We start from the raw sequence: 18,955 nt of genomic DNA, 5'->3' as shown, positions 1-18,955 counted from the left end.
GGGAACAAAATAGAAAAATTGAAAATGCGATAAATAAAATAAGAGAGAACGATGAGCTAGAACCGGACCCATTCCGGCTGCAACGATGAGCTGTTTACAAAAGAGAAACAACTCAAGCATTTTATGGCACTGGTAAACTTTCGAGGGGAGGAACTAAGTGAATAAGAGAATAAAGAAAAGCAAATAATAGGCAGAAAGTGAAACTTACAAGCATAGTTGCCCAATAAGATGGTTGTCGACATAATCGGAACATAAACGTCAACGTCCCCGAAGCAGGAATTGTACTGAAAATCCAGTTGATTACATAGAAAGCAACAAGATTCCCCCTTATGGCAAGATGTTGCAATATTGTGAAGGAACTGTAATTACCAATTAAAATCAGCAAGTCAGGGTATTTGAATCTATTACAAGTTGTAGGAGAAGGTTTGGGAAAACCATTTTAAATTTTTTGATTAGAAGTTATTTATCACAGATCAAGATGCATGTTCGAGGCCCGTGGGGGGTGTGGGCCGTGACATTATGATTAATACTCCCCTTAATAGTAGATGTAACATCCTCAACTAGTACGACACAGTCGACCGATTAGAATATCACACGGAACCACCGGAGTGACTAACCAATTTTTTTCTTCTTTTAAAATGACTATTTATAATCACTCTTGCTAAAATAAATCAACTACAAGTTAAATAAAATAGTTTACATTAGGAGCTCCCAAAATAATGTTTAAATCATACATACCATAGTATAAAATGAGTTACGACTCATACAAAAAAAATATATAAATATGAGTTTACAAATATGCATGCCCTCTAAAGATGTACTCGAGACGTACTCTACATTAGCTGGGTCTGGATCGCTTCTGACAAAAAGTCCTCGGACTGCTCCTCGACTAACCTGCCTAAGGAAACAAATTACAAACGCTTAGCTAACTAGCTCAGTGCTACAGTAACAACTAAGTCATACTAAAAGTGTTCATGACATGCTCAAACTATCAAGTATAATGTTATATGTTCTACTATCCCACTACTTGAGTGTTGAACCTTGCGCCTAAGCTAGTTTGCTTTAAACACTACTTGAGTGAGTATTCTCGAATACTCACTCTCTACGCTGTAGTAGACATCATGTTGCGATTAAAGGTTCTGCATCTCGGAGCCCACACACCCCTCTAGTCTACCATAGATATGCCCCCCGAAATTCTCTACATAGGAAACCATACCCTGACTAACCCATACTATCTTCTAGAGAGTGTTAAGGCCTCGGCAAACATAGTTAGTCAGAGGGGCCTCGACCCTACCTAAGTATATCTGGATTGAATCTATATTGTCGACTCTATTAGCTTTTCTGAAGGAACTCGGGTGTCCTGGTCGTTTCCTCGAGCATTCAAACAAGGCTAGTTTTATTTCTCCTAACTTTAACTTGTTTCTACGTTTAAAAATAACATTAGCGTTCTCACTTGTAGTCTTATCTGAAGAATTACTAAAGTGTTGGGGTACCTCGAGTCTAAAATGCTCAAAATTTGCCTTTACTACTCAAAACAGACTGAAAGTATCGATATTATCCCTGGAATATTGATACTACTGTTAAAGTTTTGATACTTTATACAAGTACCGATACTTTTTAGCCCTTTGTTCTGACAAGTTTCGATATCTGGGAGTTTTGAAACTATTCCTAAAGTATCAATACTCTTGTAAGAGTATTGATACTCTTACCCAGATAACACGTATTTTGTTTGGAAGGATGAATAAGTATCGATACTATCCCCATAATATCGATACTCCACCTGCAGAAAACACATTTTCACTCAAAAATCTCATGTTCATCAAACCCAAAGACCTTAGTGAGATCCCCAAATATTCTTAAAGTCTTCTGTGATTAAAGAGGAGCATAAATAAGACTTTACAAGGTACTTAAACATCAAAACATGGAAATTATCATGATCATGCAACACTAAGCTTTATAATTAACTCTCAAGCTAGAAAACATCTCTAATGATCACTAGGAGTATGAAAGGGTGATAGTGTGTTACCTGACCTCCTTGGTTGCTAAAATCTCCCTCAACTCAACTAGGAATCACCTTACCTTTATCATTTGCTTTGAAACTCTTTTTCACCTCTTTAACTAAACCAAGCAAGGAAATGGATTACTACTCAACTAGAGTATGAAAGGGTGATAGTGTGTTACCTGACCTCTTTGAAACTCTTTTTCACCTCTTTAACTAAACTTAAATACAACTCCTACAACTCAAATCTACCCAAAAACAAGCTTAAAACACTTGATTTCTCTCAACTCCCAAAAACATATTTTGAAATCTTAACCCAAAACCTATGATTTGGGACTTAAAAAGTTGAGGGAAGAAAATTAAAGTTCTTACCTTGGTTTCTTCAAATTAAACTTGGAACACTAAAAACTTGCTCCTCTTTGGCTTATTCTGGAGAAAGAAGAAGAAAGGAGAAAAGAAGAGAAAGAAGAAAATATTTTTGGGGAAGGTTCTCGTGAAATCCATCTAAAGAAGGGGGTCTATACCCTTTAAAACCAACTATGGGTAAACTACTCTTTTGATCCCTCTCATATTTACCCCTACTTAAAACCATCATTTACCCTTAACTCTTGGGCCTTACTTAAGCCTAATACTTATATAACTTGATCCAACTATCTTGGGAAGTTTAATTGGCTTAACTTAAAGGTATCGGGCTGACCCAAACTATTGGCCCGAGTTTCGAGGCATTACAACTCTCCCCTCCTCCAAGAAATTTCATCCCCGAAATTTCCCTAGAGAAAGGTCTCACTCTGAAACTCTACTGGGCATCTACGATAGATCTTGAAAGCTAGAACATCTAACTCTAAGGGCTGGAAACTCGAAGCCCTAACTTAAGATCATCTGTTAAAACTCTCTCTCTCTCTCTCTAACTGGAAATCCTTATGGTACTCCATAACTCACTGCTAACACTAAATCTTTTATTTGCTATCCTTACTTAATCGGGTTAACTTACAACACAACCTGATAACCTCTTCTATCCATTGGGTTTAGGCAACTTTGAGACTTTATGGCACTTGCCAACTCTTCTACTAAAAACAATTTCTATGCTTCTGTTGCGCAACTCTAACTAATACTTATCTACACTAACCAACTGCTTCCTCGACCTTATGAGTACTCTAATCAAAGAATCGAGGGCTACCCGATTGCCTTATGCAGAAATGGTCAGCGCCAGCACAATAAGACATCAGCTAGATGTTTCTGCAAACAAGTGAAAGTAATTTAACAATGCAGGACGTATGGAGAAAAAACATATAGGAAGGAAAAGAAATTTGTTAAACCGAATACAGCTAATTCTAACCTGAAAAAATAAAAGATTTTATAAACTTAAACTAATGAACAAACAAACCTACCCAACTTTTATACAGGAAAATAATAATTCTACCCATGAGATATATATTGGGAAGTCCCAACATTAAATAAGGTCTCCATCTTAATCATCCTTTAGGCTTCCATCTCAAAACAAGCCTTTAGGCTTCCATAATGAGGACGGAGAAACTTCAATGACTTAGTGACAGAAGTCATGGAGCTTGCTGAGGAGAGGATTGCTTGCCTAAAAATGATATCAAATCGAACTGTAAAAAATGATGCTGTATTTTGGCATATTTTGGCATTGCAACGGCTCTCACTAACAGCAAAATCCAAATCCCCCCCCCCCAACAATTTGATACATTGACAGCTGCAATTTCACTTATGACACGACACATCAACTTGATATAACATTAATGAAACAAACGAACATAAAATATAAATTAATCAACTGTATTGTAAACTCCAATTTTCCTCTACATATAACTCTGAAATTAGCAATGGATTGATTACCTCATGCTCTGAAGAGCTGCTTTCTGGAGTTCAGGATCAGGATTCTGAATTCCTTCTACATATAACTCCAGCTGTTGCTTCAATGCCAAATCCTCTTCCGACTGTGCATGCAAGAAAACACAAGAATCCACATAATTTATTAAAAAAATGCCGATACAAATAAGTGAAATAACTAAACCTTAATCTCCGAACGTCGACTCACCAGATCCGCGGAGGCTTCGCCTGTGAGATTGCGGCACCGCTTCATGAGTATCTTCCTTTTGCATTAATGTATGAGTTCATGAGTATTTATCAATTCACGAAGGAAGAAGATGAACAAACAAATAAATAAATTTCCATGGCAAAACCTTGGCAAATTTGGCTTAATATCATAGATGGATTAATTATTTAGTTCAATACGTCATTAAATTTTTCACTTTAAGAAACATGATATTTATTACAGTGATACAAAACCCGTAATAAGGATATAACATAATTCTAATAAAATATTTTTTTTTATTAAAACTTATCACTATGACATGACAAAATTTAATAAAAATATTATTTAAATAATTAATTATGTGGGAGTGATGAGTTTATCTTATATTGTAATATTTATCGTGAATTTTAAATTGATTTTAAAGACACATACTAAACTAATTTTTTTACCTGCCTAATCTATTGGGCTAATTTTACCAGAACCTTGGCTTCAGAACAAGTCATTGGTACCACTGGAAATTCTCCACGGGTTTCATGTCATCTCATGATACACGTTTTGGAATTATACTGGGAATCCTTCATAAATAAAATCTTCTTGCTTTTCTACTTTTAAATTCATAATTTAAATTTTATATGATTCGGACTCGGATCGGACGAGTCACTTGACCATGAACAAGTCGTTCCATTTAAGACTCTGAGTTCCAAAATAATGAAATTAGGGTTACTTATGGTAGGAATTCTTTATATATCAAACTTGCCATGTGGAAATTAGGAGGTAGGGGGAGGTTTCTTTTATTTCATGAGAAGTGTAGGTGAAGAAATTTATATATAGATTAGCTTTTTGAATAATCCAAGGTGACATTGGACCTTAAACCTTTCTCTTTCTCTCTGGTGGTGAAATATAGCTCTACCAATTACTTAGATTGCCCCATCTCCACTCTATTCTTATTATTCAATTCAGTCTCTTAAGTTTTAGCTTTCTTTATTGTTCAACTTAGCCATTTTAACAATCCTAAAATGCAGCCTTTAGACTTTGGTTAAACACACACCCACACACAAAAAGACAGAAAAACTACATTTATTGTCTTACAAGTTTCCTATATGCTGATACACGAGCAAAAACCTTAACTTATGATCCAAGCAATCCCTTCTTCTTTTGCTTTGAATGGAGCCTACGATACAACAATACTCAAGTGAAGAGGAGATTTTTGTTACTCTCCTTATATTTTTTAGGTAGCTCTAGTAAATATTATTAAGGTTAATATATTTGTTCAGAATTTTTTGGGTCAATTGATAATGAAAGTATACACTAACATAAAAATATTTTTGCTCGAACCTGATATCTCAAGAGATAACAACACTGTTGGTAATGCTCAATCCCACATAGTGTTGGAAACACTATTGGGAATGGTATTTAAGGCTTGACATTCCACTTCCTTGTCGTGGTCGTGGTCGTGGTCGTGGTAATACGTGTCTTCGACACGTCCGCGCGGATACTATCTTTTTAGAGAAAATTCTTGAGGAATTTCTCTTTGAAAGAAACAAATGGAAAATGTGAAAGATATCAACTGATATTTATAGGCTGCTGAGGACTGTTTGAATTTCAAATAATAACAGCTGAATTATTTTTTATCAGAAATTAAACAGTTTATTCCTAAATTAAATCAGAAACGTTAAGATGTACCTGGACTGATTTACAACTTTGTACAGAGGAGACAAGCTGTTAATATCAGGAGTTACAGGAGTTATTTGATTTAATTCCAGGGGTTACATGATATAATTTCGGGAGTTATAACAGCTGAATAATGATACAATGAACCTGGACTATTTCTGAGTCAGGTTCATCTAGTCGTTTCAGCTGTTACAAATAAGATGTTTAATCCTGAAATTTTATGGACGACTTTAACCCTATTTCTAGCCTATAAATAGAGAGCTATATTCAGCTTCTCAACTCACTCCAAAACATTCACAATTCACTTACCAAAGTGTTTTCTAAAGTTCTCTCTGTGAGTTCTCTCTGAGTGCTTTCCGATCAGAAGTGCAATACCACCAGCAGTCCACTCCGGTTTCGGGTGTACGGAATTCGGAGCGACCGTGTTAACCTCGGGGGACGGTCCGCCTACTGCAGCGATTACACACATCGAGGCGAATTCGTTTCTAAGGCAGTGGTTCTTACCACGACACGGTTTACGAATCTGTTCTTCTTAATTACTGTTTATATTTTCAGTCAGTGCTAACGGTGTAGTTTTGCAGTTCATATATCCAACAATTTAGAAACGAATTTCCATAAACTGCAATCATGTCGACACCTTTGAGCAAACTCATTCCCGATCTTTCCAAGCTCGATGCATTTGATGGAAAGAACTATAGAAGGTGGTCCCAAAGAATTCTTATATTCTTCGAGCAACTTGATCTTGATTACGTGTTGCTCAAGCCACCACCTACCATGCCGCCAACCACAGCTGTTGGTAATGATGCGGATGCGGTCCTCAATGATGATGCCTTAGCAACTGCCGCCGCCGCTCTCGCTACCTACGAGAAATTCGAGAAGGATAACAAGACGGTACGAGGACATCTGCTCAGCCACATGTCAAATAAACTATTTGATATGTTCCTTAGAGAAAATAGTGCCAAGGCAATATGGGACATTCTCGACAAGAAGTATGGTGCGGATGATGCGGGGATCAAGAAGTACGTTGTCGGCGAATGGCTCAAATTCCAGATGACAGACGACAAGCCAATAATGGATCAAGTCCATGACTATGAGAACTTAGTCGCTGACATCATCGCTGAAGGGATGCAAATGTGTGAGGTACTGCAAGCCAATGTACTCATTGAGAAACTGCCCAAGTCCTGGTCCGATTACCGTAACTCTCTTAAGCATAAGAAGAGATACATTTCGCTTGAAGAACTTGTGGGCCATATGAAGATTGAAGAAGCCAACCGTTTAAAAGATAAGCTTACTAATTCTATGAGTAATTTATCTTTTAGAGCTAACTTGGTTGAGTCCAAATTTAAGAAGATCATGAAACGTGGGAATCAAGACAAAAAGACGAAACCACAGAAGGCTACCAACTTCAAGAAGTCAGGAAAGGCCAAACCGGAAGGAAAGACGTTCAAGTGTTATGTTTGCGGTTTACCTGGCCACAAGGCTTACCAATGCCAACACCGCTCAGACCGCCAGAATGACAACAAGCCACAGATGCACGTTGTAGAAGAAGATGATGAGATCATTGCTGCGGTGGTCTCAGAAGTTAATCTGGTGGAGAACAGTTCAGAATGGGTAGTTGACACTGGCGCTTCGAAGCATTTCTGCGCAAGGAAGGAGTTTTTCACTGAGTTCGAGGATGGAAACACTGGTGAACGTGTGTACATGGGGAACTCTAGCAGCTCTGAAGTGCTAGGCAAAGGCAAGGTTTTACTCAAGCTGACTTCTGGTAAAACTCTGGCTTTAAATAATGTTCTGTATGTACCTGCCTTGCGTAGAAATTTGATAAGTGGTGGGCTTCTGAATAAGGCAGGCATTAAGTTAGTTTTTGAGGCAGATAAACTTGTACTTTCCCGAAATGGTGATTATGTGGGGAAAGGGTTTTTAAGCAATGGTTTATTTGTCATAGAAACTCAATTTAATGAAAATAAAGCTACCACTTCTGCTTATATTGTTGAATCCATTGATATGTGGCATGCTAGATTAGGACACGTGAATATTCATGCTTTAAAGAAATTAATGAATATGAATGTTCTGCCTAAACTAGACACAACTAGCTTTAACAAATGTGAGATTTGTGTAGAAGCTAAGCATACTAGACCTCACGTTAAGACTGTTTCTAATAGAAAGACTGAACTGTTAGAACTCATTCATACTGATCTAGCAGATTTTAGAAACACTGAAAGTAAAGGAGGAAAACACTACTATAACTTTTGTAGATGATTATTCAAGATATACAAAAGTTTATCTCCTAAGAACTAAAGATGAAGCTGAAAACTTCTTTCTTATTTATAAGGAAGAAGTTGAAAATCAGTTAGATAGGAGAATCAAACGAGTTAGATCTGATAGAGGTGGTGAATATGGATCTAATTTCTTAAAAGATATTTGTGAAAAGAATGGCATAATTCATGAAACATCAGCCCCCTATTTTCCTCAACAGAATGGTATAGCCGAAAGGAAAAATAGAACTTTAAAAGAGATGATGAATTCTTTACTAATAAGTTCCGGGTTATCTGATAACATGTGGGGGGAGGCCATTCTATCGGCAACTCATATCTTGAACCGAGTTCCTCATAAGAAATTAGATTCTACCCCATATGAATTGTGGAAAGGATACGCTCCTAATTTACAATACCTGAAAGTGTGGGGGTGTCTGGCTAAAGTGGGCTTGCCAGACTTTAAGAAGTCCACCATCGGATCTAAAACCGTTGATGCAGTGTTTATAGGGTATGCTACGAATAGTGCTGCATACAGATTCATGCTTTTACAAGATTATTCTATTTGTGAATCAAGAGATGCTGTTTTCTTTGAAAATACTTTTCCTTTAAAGGAACCGAGAATAAATATTGAAACACAAATAGAATATATTCCATCAACTTCTTCTAGTAAACCTGCTAGGTCTTCTGAACAAATTGATTTTGAGCCTAGAAGAAATAAAAGGCAAAAAGTTGAAACCTCTTTTGGACCAGACTTTATTACTTCCTTTATTTCTGAGATAAATGATTTAGACTTCATTTCAGATCCTATAGCTCAAATTTTTCTATTAGATGATGATCCTAAAACTTTTGAAGAAGCTATAAGATCTATCGATGCTAGTTTTTGGAAAAGCGCTGTTAATGATGAACTAGAATCGATAATGTCTAATCATACTTGGGAATTAGTTGACTTGCCTAAGGGATTCAAACCAATCTCCAACAAATGGGTCTTCCGGAAGAAACTAAGGCCATATGGTTCGATTCAGCGATACAAGGCAAGGTTAGTCGTCAAAGGGTTCACTCAAAGGTTTGGTTTAGACTACTTTGATACATACTCTCCCGTTACAAAAATCTCAACGATTCGTGCATTATTTGCACTAGCCTCTATTCATAAGTTGCAGGTACATCAAATGGATGTTAAGACTGCTTTCTTGAATGGGGATCTAGATGAGGAGATTTATATGGAGCAGCCACTAGGTTTTGAGGAACCTGGTATGGAAGGCAAAGTTTGTAGACTCAAAAAGTCACTCTATGGACTTAAGCAGGCTCCTAAACAGTGGTATGAGAAATTTCATAAAACTATTCTTAGTTTTGGTTTTGTTGTGAATGGTTCGGATGCTTGTGTGTATTCGAAGATGTTTGAAACTGAATGTGTTATCATAAGTCTTTATGTTGACGACATGTTGATTTTCAGTTCTAACATTGAGTCCATTAACAAAGTTAAAAATTTCTTGTCCACTAAGTTTGAGATGACAGATTTGGGAGAAGTAGATGTAATCTTAGGAGTCAAAATTACCAAAACTGAGAAGGGATTTTCTTTATGTCAAGCACATTATATAGAGAAAGTGCTAAAGAAATTTGACAGTTTTGATGTCGTCCCTGTTCGAACTCCTTATGACCCTAGCATACATCTAGTTAAGAATAAAGGAAGTAGTGTTTCCCAAACTGAATATGCTAAATTAATCGGAAGTTTAATGTTCTTAATGAACTATACTCGGCCTGATATTGCTTATGTTGTGAGTAGACTAAGTAGATATACTCATAATCCGAGTGGTGAGCACTGGATTGCGCTTAAACGCTTACTGAAGTATCTTAAGGGTACTGTGAATTGGAAACTTGAGTTTGTTGGCTTTCCTGCGGTATTGGAAGGATATTGTGATGCCAACTGGGTTTCTGATAATGATGAGGTAAGCTCTACGAGCGGGTATGTTTTTACTTTGGGTGGAGCAGCGATCTCGTGGAAATCATCAAAGCAGACTTGTATTGCTCGTTCTACCATGGAGTCAGAGTTTATAGCTCTTGACCTAGCTGGGCAAGAAGCCGAGTGGCTCAGAAGCTTGTTAGCAGATATTCCATTGTGGGGAAGACCGACTCCTCCAGTTTCATTGTTGTGTGATTCACAAGTTGCGATATGTGTGGCTAAGAACCAAGCTTACAATGGTAAGAAAAGACACATTCGCATAAGACATGAATCAGTTAGACACTTGATAAAGAATGGAGTGCTCTCTTTAGAGTATGTGAAGTCGGAAAGGAACCTAGCAGATCCACTTACCAAAGGGTTAAGTCGGAAGCTGGTCCTAGATTCGTCGAGGGGGATGGGTCTAAAGCCCATTGTTGAGGAATTCATGGTGGATACCCAACTTAGTTATCTAAGTTCCATGTGGTCAAACGAAACCATGGAAAGACTCATAGTGCACATTCCTACTGCCTATCCCTATGATGAATAATGTGCATGCCCATGATGAGCTTAATTGTTCTTAATAAATTCATAGCCCAGGCTTTGGGTGGTCTTAGTGAGAAAGACTTGATGAATTTACCGATTTTGGCTGAATATCTATTCTTAATAAGTTCATAACCCAGAGTGAGTGGGTAGGAAATGATGAACTTACCGACAGAAAGGTTGAGTTTGTTAAACTCTTAATAAATTCAAATCCAAGTATTTGGATGGTTCTAGTGAGAAGGACTTATTGAATTTACCGATAAATGAGGTTGAATATTTATTCTTAATGACTTCTTAGCCCAGAGTTTGGGTGGTTCATTTATAATGAACTTAAAAAAAGTCACCATACCTTTTGTGAGGTTGAGCTATTATAAAAGCTCTTAATTATTTCATATTCCTTTTTAAAGGGTGGTTTATGTTGAGATAAACTTGATGAAATAACCTATGTAAGTGAGAAGGGTTAGCCGCCTTCTATGAAAAATGTTGGGCTATTTTTCTAGCACACTTACTAGAATCCTGAGGTAAGATGGCCAAATATATACTTTTGTATATATATATCTTACACATCGAGGACTCAGGTGGATGAAGGGGTTAGTTGTGTGTTATGAGTTTACCCTGATCTTAGAAAGTTCCAGACTAGTTTCACTTATCTAAGAGAAGGATTGCTCATCATCACTATGTACTAGTTCCAGATATGTTCACTAGTGCTTAAGCAACTAATCTCGCTATTACTCTTCTGGAAAGCTTGTTTTCGAGTTTCAGAAGATTTCTTTCGCATTAGTGGGGGAATGTTGGTAATGCTCAATCCCACATAGTGTTGGAAACACTATTGGGAATGGTATTTAAGGCTTGACATTCCACTTCCTTGTTGAGTGATAGAGAACAAGGGGGGCTCTCGCGCACCGCCGCCGCCGTCCGTCCGTCTCGTCTCGGCTCGGCTCGGCTCGGCTCGGCACGGCACGGCACAGCACGACTCGGCTCGGCTCGGCTCGGCTCGACTCGTGGTCGTGGTCGTGGTCGTGGTCGTGGTCGTGGTAATACGTGTCTTCGACACGTCCGCGCGGATACTATCTTTTTAGAGAAAATTCTTGAGGAATTTCTCTTTGAAAGAAACAAATGGAAAATGTGAAAGATATCAACTGATATTTATAGGCTGCTGAGGACTGTTTGAATTTCAAATAATAACAGCTGAATTATTTTTTATCAGAAATTAAACAGTTTATTCCTAAATTAAATCAGAAACGTTAAGATGTACCTGGACTGATTTACAACTTTGTACAGAGGAGACAAGCTGTTAATATCAGGAGTTACAGGAGTTATTTGATTTAATTCCAGGGGTTACATGATATAATTTCGGGAGTTATAACAGCTGAATAATGATACAATGAACCTGGACTATTTCTGAGTCAGGTTCATCTAGTCGTTTCAGCTGTTACAAATAAGATGTTTAATCCTGAAATTTTATGGACGACTTTAACCCTATTTCTAGCCTATAAATAGAGAGCTATATTCAGCTTCTCAACTCACTCCAAAACATTCACAATTCACTTACCAAAGTGTTTTCTAAAGTTCTCTCTGTGAGTTCTCTCTGAGTGCTTTCCGATCAGAAGTGCAATACCACCAGCAGTCCACTCCGGTTTCGGGTGTACGGAATTCGGAGCGACCGTGTTAACCTCGGGGGACGGTCCGCCTACTGCAGCGATTACACACATCGAGGCGAATTCGTTTCTAAGGCAGTGGTTCTTACCACGACACGGTTTACGAATCTGTTCTTCTTAATTACTGTTTATATTTTCAGTCAGTGCTAACGGTGTAGTTTTGCAGTTCATATATCCAACAAACACTCCCTTTAATTATTGATGTCGCTTGACGGATTCGACTCATTACATTTGAATGCAAAGTATCTGGTAAAAAGTGAAAAGGAGAATTTAATTCCCTTCCCAACCCTAAAGTAAACGGGGTTTGGGGGCACCAGAGCTTTAGAGGAGACAAGCCAACTTTATTTCCTTTTAATTCTTCTCTCTCTCTCTTCCTCCTTTTACTCTTCGTTCGCATAGTATCGTTTATATTTTGGAGTAGCAGCGAAGGAAAGAAGAAAGGAAAAGCAAAGATCACCTCCATTGTGGAATGGGAAAAAGATAAGAGCAAAGGGAAATGACTTGGTGCAATGATTGCAGTGATGTGCAAACAATCGACAGCAGCTCCCCTCCATTGTCTCACAAAACCGTGATTGCTCAAAGGCACAAAGATTGCCTCCTTAGGACATGCCCTTCTTGCGGTCATCAGATCAAATACCGCGACCAGGTTCATTGATCTACTTCACTATATATGAATATCTTTTTTGCGTTTACTTGTTGAATATTTCTGCAAAAAACTATATATACGAAGAGTTTTAATGTTATAGGGTGGAATCCATGATTTGCCTGGTTTACCAGCTGGGGTGAAGTTTGATCCAACTGATCAAGAGCTTCTTGAACATTTGGAAGGGAAGGTGCGGTCTGATGCTCGTAAGCCTCATCCTCTTATCGATGAATTCATCCCTTCCATTGAAGGAGAGAATGGGATTTGCTACACTCATCCTGAGAAGTTGCCAGGTGATTTTAACACATACGTGTTCGAATATGTATATTTTATGGTTCAGGTTAGAGTTCGAAATACGAAAATGACCCTTCAAAAGAATGCTAGGAAAACATTATGGAAATTCATTTGAAATGATGGAAATGGTTATTGGTTAGCCATTCTCCATGTTTGAAGAAACCTGCTGCCAACTAACCTAATGGCACCAAGCAATTTCCATAAGATACAAGTCATGAAGAAAACCTTCCGACTAACCCTGGCAACCTTTCGTAGTTTGCATCATTTGTCAATGACGTTGACAAGAACCCTAATATTCCAACTAACCAAGCAATTCCCATTTGCAATATTAATGAAGGAATATAACTAACCCTAATATTTCATCTTAGTTTGCATCATTTGTCAATGACGTTGACAAGAACCCGGTTCCATGTGTGTAGGAGTAAGCAAAGATGGCCTGGTTCGCCACTTCTTTCACCGGCCCTCCAAGGCGTACACGACCGGGACAAGGAAACGAAGAAAGGTCCACACCGACACGGAAGGCGGCGAGACCCGGTGGCACAAAACCGGCAAGACGAGGCCGGTTTTCATAGCCGGAAGGGTCAAGGGGTACAAGAAGATTCTGGTGCTTTACTCCAACTACGGCAAGCAAAGGAAACCGGAGAAAACAAATTGGGTGATGCACCAGTACCATCTGGGCAACAACGAAGAAGAGAAAGAAGGCGAGCTGGTCGCCTCGAAAGTCTTCTACCAAACGCAGCCTAGACAATGTGGTTCGATCAAGGACACCCTAAAGGCACAGAGCGGACACGAAGGTCCGCACCACCTCAAGAATAACAGCAACAATGGGCTCGTCGAGTTCTATAATCCTTCTTTCATTGCCTTCGATCAAGGTGGCCAAAGCAGAGCCAACCCTAGCCAGCTACTTCCCCACTTTGCCGTCCATGATGGGTCTTTCATTCCTTGATAAATTACAAGGTAAATAATACACAATAAGCATTAATGGTTACATAATAATAAATTAAATATATATACATATAATTATCCAGAAAGGTTGGGAAGAATAAGGAGTGATTTTTATATCTAGTTGAAGAGCAGAAGAAAATATTCTTTACCATGGAAGAATATCGAGATTTCACCATAACCACTCTTTTTTTTTTTTTTTTGACTCTTTCGAGATCATGCTAAAATGGATGCTTTGTACAGTGTCAACAACAAGATGTAAACGTGTCACATGCTTCATCAAACTTTAATCTTGGCCAAGTTTTAACTTTTGGAAACTATACAAAGGTGTGATATACTTACCACTTGTACTAGTCTATTAGGTTTTACTTTATTCAATATATACCTTGTCCTTTAAAATGTATTTTTAACATTTTCAATTATATTTTATCTTTATATAAATCTCACCTTAATTCGAAAGTAATTATATTTTTATGCACTTGATCATAACCTCCTAAATATTATAATAAAATGATATTAATTGAGTTTTAAACAATAAATATTTTTTTATTATTGAATGATTTTCGTAGGTATATATTTATACAATTTGTCCATATTTCTAATGATGTATCCACAATAATATTCGATAATTTTCGTCTTTGTGTTTTTAACAAATAAAAAAAATCAGGCAAGCACATGTCATTAGTTGATCAAATTGCTAATCTTTGTTCCTTCATATTTCATTAGAGCATGAATTCAAGATTCACTAGGAGCACTCTCTTTCATTCCCCTAGAATTCCCCTTTCCCTCCCCCCATATAAGATTTAAAATTTATAAAAAATAAAAATAATTGATAATTATTCCAATTATATATATATAATTAATATGAGATAAGTACAATGCAATATATATTTAAAGATAATTCTATATCAATTATATAAATATAAAATATGCTAAATAAATATTTATTATAATTGGGTAAATCCAGACTTTTACAGTTTCATCAAAGCCTGGTCCAATTTAGAAAATGGCCTCTAATTCGTGCTCAAATCCACCTTAACGATCCTGTTATAGCCTTGTCGATTTTCCATCAACTTTTGGGGTGCGGTACAGATTTGAATAATTGAATTTATAATTCAGGGATGGATGAATGATTTTTTGTTAGTAGGTAAACTTAATTTTAGAGAGAGACGAAAACATATTTTCAAAATAAAATACATAGAAAAAAATCTAAAATTTACTGTACTTTTAAATTTTTTAAAGACGATTGGCCTCACCCGACCCTCTCAATCAATCCCTGAATGATGGATAACATAAGATGGATATGCGTATCAACTCTTAATCCACAGCTCGAAGTAATTTTAACATTTGGATTCGTATATTATATGAATCTGTTAACATATATTTAATAGTGACAAATATTCATATCATTAATTTGCCACACAAAACATTTGGTGATGGTGTTCTATTCGTTATCTATATACGTATTGTGAGCACCCAAATCTGTTTCGACTTAAGTTTAGGACCTTAACTTAAATCAAATGTTCTAAATTTAATCAGAAATTCGAATAACTCTAGACTTCTTCCGTAGTTGGGGTAAACAATACCTAAATAAAATTAGGATTAATTAAACAAGGTTTCCATCAAATCAACTGATTGGGGAGCACTTCAAAGTTGCACTAATTAAGGAATTTGAAGACGACAAATGATATGATGTGAGGAAAATATATGGGAAACACAGGTTTGTGTTGCAGATTGTACCAAGTGATCATTGACTGATTGGAGTGTTGGAACTGGGAAGAAACAAATACAAGGTTTAATTAATCTATAATAAGATTTTAATTAAAATAATTATATATTTAAATTTATATATATTAAAAATTAGGGTTAACTACATGGATGATCACTTATGTTTATGTTTTGTTCAATTTTGGTCATTGATTTAAAAAAAAATAAAGATATGGCCACTTCTATTTTTATTTAATTAAGATGTGCTCACCCTGAGTTAACTATCTTTAACAACGGTTAAATATTTTTGATATAATCACATATTTGATCATTGTTATTTACATATTCTGTCAATTTAATCCTACTTTTAATGAATATAATCATCTAATTGAATGATGTCACGTGTCACCATTTAGTTAGAGGACTAGTTTTATTTTAATTTAATATATTTATTTTCACCAATCAAAGAGTGAAATGTGTCACCCTCTGGTTGAAAGAAAACAAATGAAAGCAAATTGCGGTAAACTGTATTTTGTTATTAACTTAACTTAATTTTTTTTATTTTCATTGTGGTGATGTGATACACACTTTGTCACCTTAGGGGACATGGTACATGACATTCCATCACATTAGAAGACATGACACATACTATTTCATCACTTTGAGTGACATTATACATCAATAATTTAACATATGTGAAAATGTCACATCTGAAATATGTGTTGGTCGTTAGTTAGTTAAACTAAAATAACCATTTACAAACGTTGAGTGCTAATTTTTATAGGTTTATATAATAAGTACTTAAAGTATATAATCTTTTTCATTTAAGTAGCTAAAGTATTTTTTGTCTAAATAAGTACCTAAAGTTATTGTTTTGGTCAAAATAGGTACCTATTGGTTAAAATAGGTGCCTAAAGTATTCAATTTTGTTAATCCAAGTGCTTAAAGTATTATTTTATTAGTGTCACATGTCAATTTTTTTATAACTTAGATGAAAAAGTTTGAATAGTTTAGGTACCTATTTTGATATAAAATACTTTAGGTATCTATTTTGACTAAAAAGATAACTTTAAGTATTTATTTTTACCAAAAAGTACTTTAGGTACTTAAATGAAAAATAAAGTATACCTTAGGTATTTTTTATGACATAAGCCATTTTTAGGTGGATCATGAAATATGTGGGTATGGGCATACCTTGCTCTCATTACATGGGTTCTAAGCTATCTGCTCTGTTAATTTCTATTCCCGATTATTGATTTGATTCTGTTTACAACATTAAATAAACTCAATTCTTTAATGGCATATAAATATATTTTTAATTTTTAACTAAATTAATTGAAAATTAAATGTTAAGTTTATATTTTCTTTTTAATTTAGTTGATAACTCTTTTTTTATCAAAGTGAATGTTTAATATTTTATTCTGTTATTATTTTAAAAATGAGTCGTCAATAACTTTAACATGTCAATACTTTTACTGGAGGGAACCAAGATTAAACTGTCAATTTTTAGAGGAGACAATGATTAATTTTATCACTTTACTAGATACAATACTTTACAATTTTGAGAAGGCTCAGTAAGAAAATAAGTGCTAAAATTACACTTAAAATTGATTTTTGGTGTCTAATTTTTTTTTATTAAAAATAGATACCTAATTTAATGTTTTATTTGTTATACTTTTAGTGTTTATCGTTAAAAAAATCATTAAGTGACATGTTTCACGTTTATATATATATTATTTAAAAATATTTTTTTTAAAAGTCGTTAAGTGACACGTGTAACTACATTCTCCGAAATGATCCCGACTATATCCTCACCCTTCCCTGTGGTGCTCGGTGGCACGACCGTCGACGTCGATGCGGGTAGGGAATCGCTTGCTGCATGCCAGCTAACAGGAAGAGAAGAAATGCAAGTTGATGCTTATGGAAGATGAGAAAGGATGATATATATATATATATATATATATACACACAAAAGGTTTGAAAGGGTCAGTTTTTCAACAGTAACGCGTCTGTGGTACCACGGGCTTATAATGGCTGACGTTGATGTGTTGTCATCGATTTTATGGCATTTTTATCTAAAAATCACTCAAATATTATAATTACTTCTCAATTACCATTTTTTTTAAATTTTACCAATCTAAAATTATTTTTTACAGGGTAATAATAAGTCACATTACGTAAAGCACACCCTTGTTTAGGTGGACTGAAAACGTCTCCTGAGATATACTTTTCATGAGAAATATTGACATTACATCACGTGGGAATGTGTGTTTCAAGGATCGCGTATTCAAAGGTTTTCTTGCTACATCAAATTCCCTAAAAGTATTTTAAAAAAATATACTTAAAAAAAGAAAAATAAAACTATAAGGACTAATAACATAATTTAATACATATTAGTTTCATAAGTTGAATAGCTTAATGGTATTAATTTATATAGGCATACTAGAGTGTTTAAGATATGTTTCTTGGCTACGTAGGATAAAAGTTAAAATGTGTATTCTCTAACTTTTTTATTTCTATATCTATTTATCTAATAAATCCATCTATACACTATTGTTAAATTACATTAGGTTAATGTTTAATATTAAGGTTTATATAAATTAAGATTAGATATTTCTTTACATGTTTATATATTTAAATACTTTTTTAATTACGAGTTCAAAAAAATTTAAGTAACACAAATTAAAAAAAAATTAAATGTATTATTTATTAAATATGATTAATTAGATTGTTATGTGATCCTAATCGTATGATTATATAACTTATAAAAATATTTATATTATCATTTTAGTAGTAACAACTAATGGTGTTATCATTTATATACATAAATTTTGTTCTATAATTTTTTTTAATTATTCGTGAGGACAAATTTCTATATACATCTTATATGTTCATAGCACCAAACAATGTTTTTTTTCATATTTTTATATTAGATTCAACATAAATTATAGATCTAATTAATCATGTACAATAAATAATATATTTATATATCAATGAAATATTTTTAATTCATGTTACATAGATTTTTGAACTCATAATTAAAAAAAATAAGTATTTAAATTTATTAACATATAAAAATATATAATCTTAATTAATAAACCTTAATAATAAATATTAACCTAATGAAATTTAACAATAGTCTTAAGTCAATTGTTTGGAATTTACTTATCGAATCACATATATTATCTATTTATTTATCTATCTATCTATTTGGTCGTTCAAATAATATTTAATTATAAAATTCGACCGTTTAG

General features: G+C 35.0%; 1 protein-coding gene across 1 annotated transcript; it reads left to right on the top strand.

The window, feature by feature from the left end:
- The first annotated feature begins 12,505 nt into the window (after positions 1-12,505).
- LOC120199777 (NAC domain-containing protein 73-like) lies at positions 12,506-14,034 on the top strand. The gene is made up of 3 exons (XM_039200793.1): positions 12,506-12,761; positions 12,862-13,051; positions 13,472-14,034. Exons 1-3 carry the CDS (start codon positions 12,612-12,614, stop codon positions 13,996-13,998), a joined length of 867 nt encoding a protein of 288 aa, XP_039056724.1. The 5' UTR covers positions 12,506-12,611; the 3' UTR covers positions 13,999-14,034.
- The last annotated feature ends 4,921 nt before the right edge of the window (positions 14,035-18,955 follow it).

Source organism: Hibiscus syriacus, unplaced genomic scaffold, assembly GCF_006381635.1.
Source record: "Hibiscus syriacus cultivar Baekdansim isolate YM2019G1 unplaced genomic scaffold, ASM638163v2 tig00005465_pilon, whole genome shotgun sequence".
Classification (NCBI taxonomy): domain Eukaryota; kingdom Viridiplantae; phylum Streptophyta; class Magnoliopsida; order Malvales; family Malvaceae; genus Hibiscus; species Hibiscus syriacus.
The sequence above is the reverse complement of the archived record's forward strand: the minus strand, read 5'-3'. Positions and strand labels throughout refer to the sequence as shown.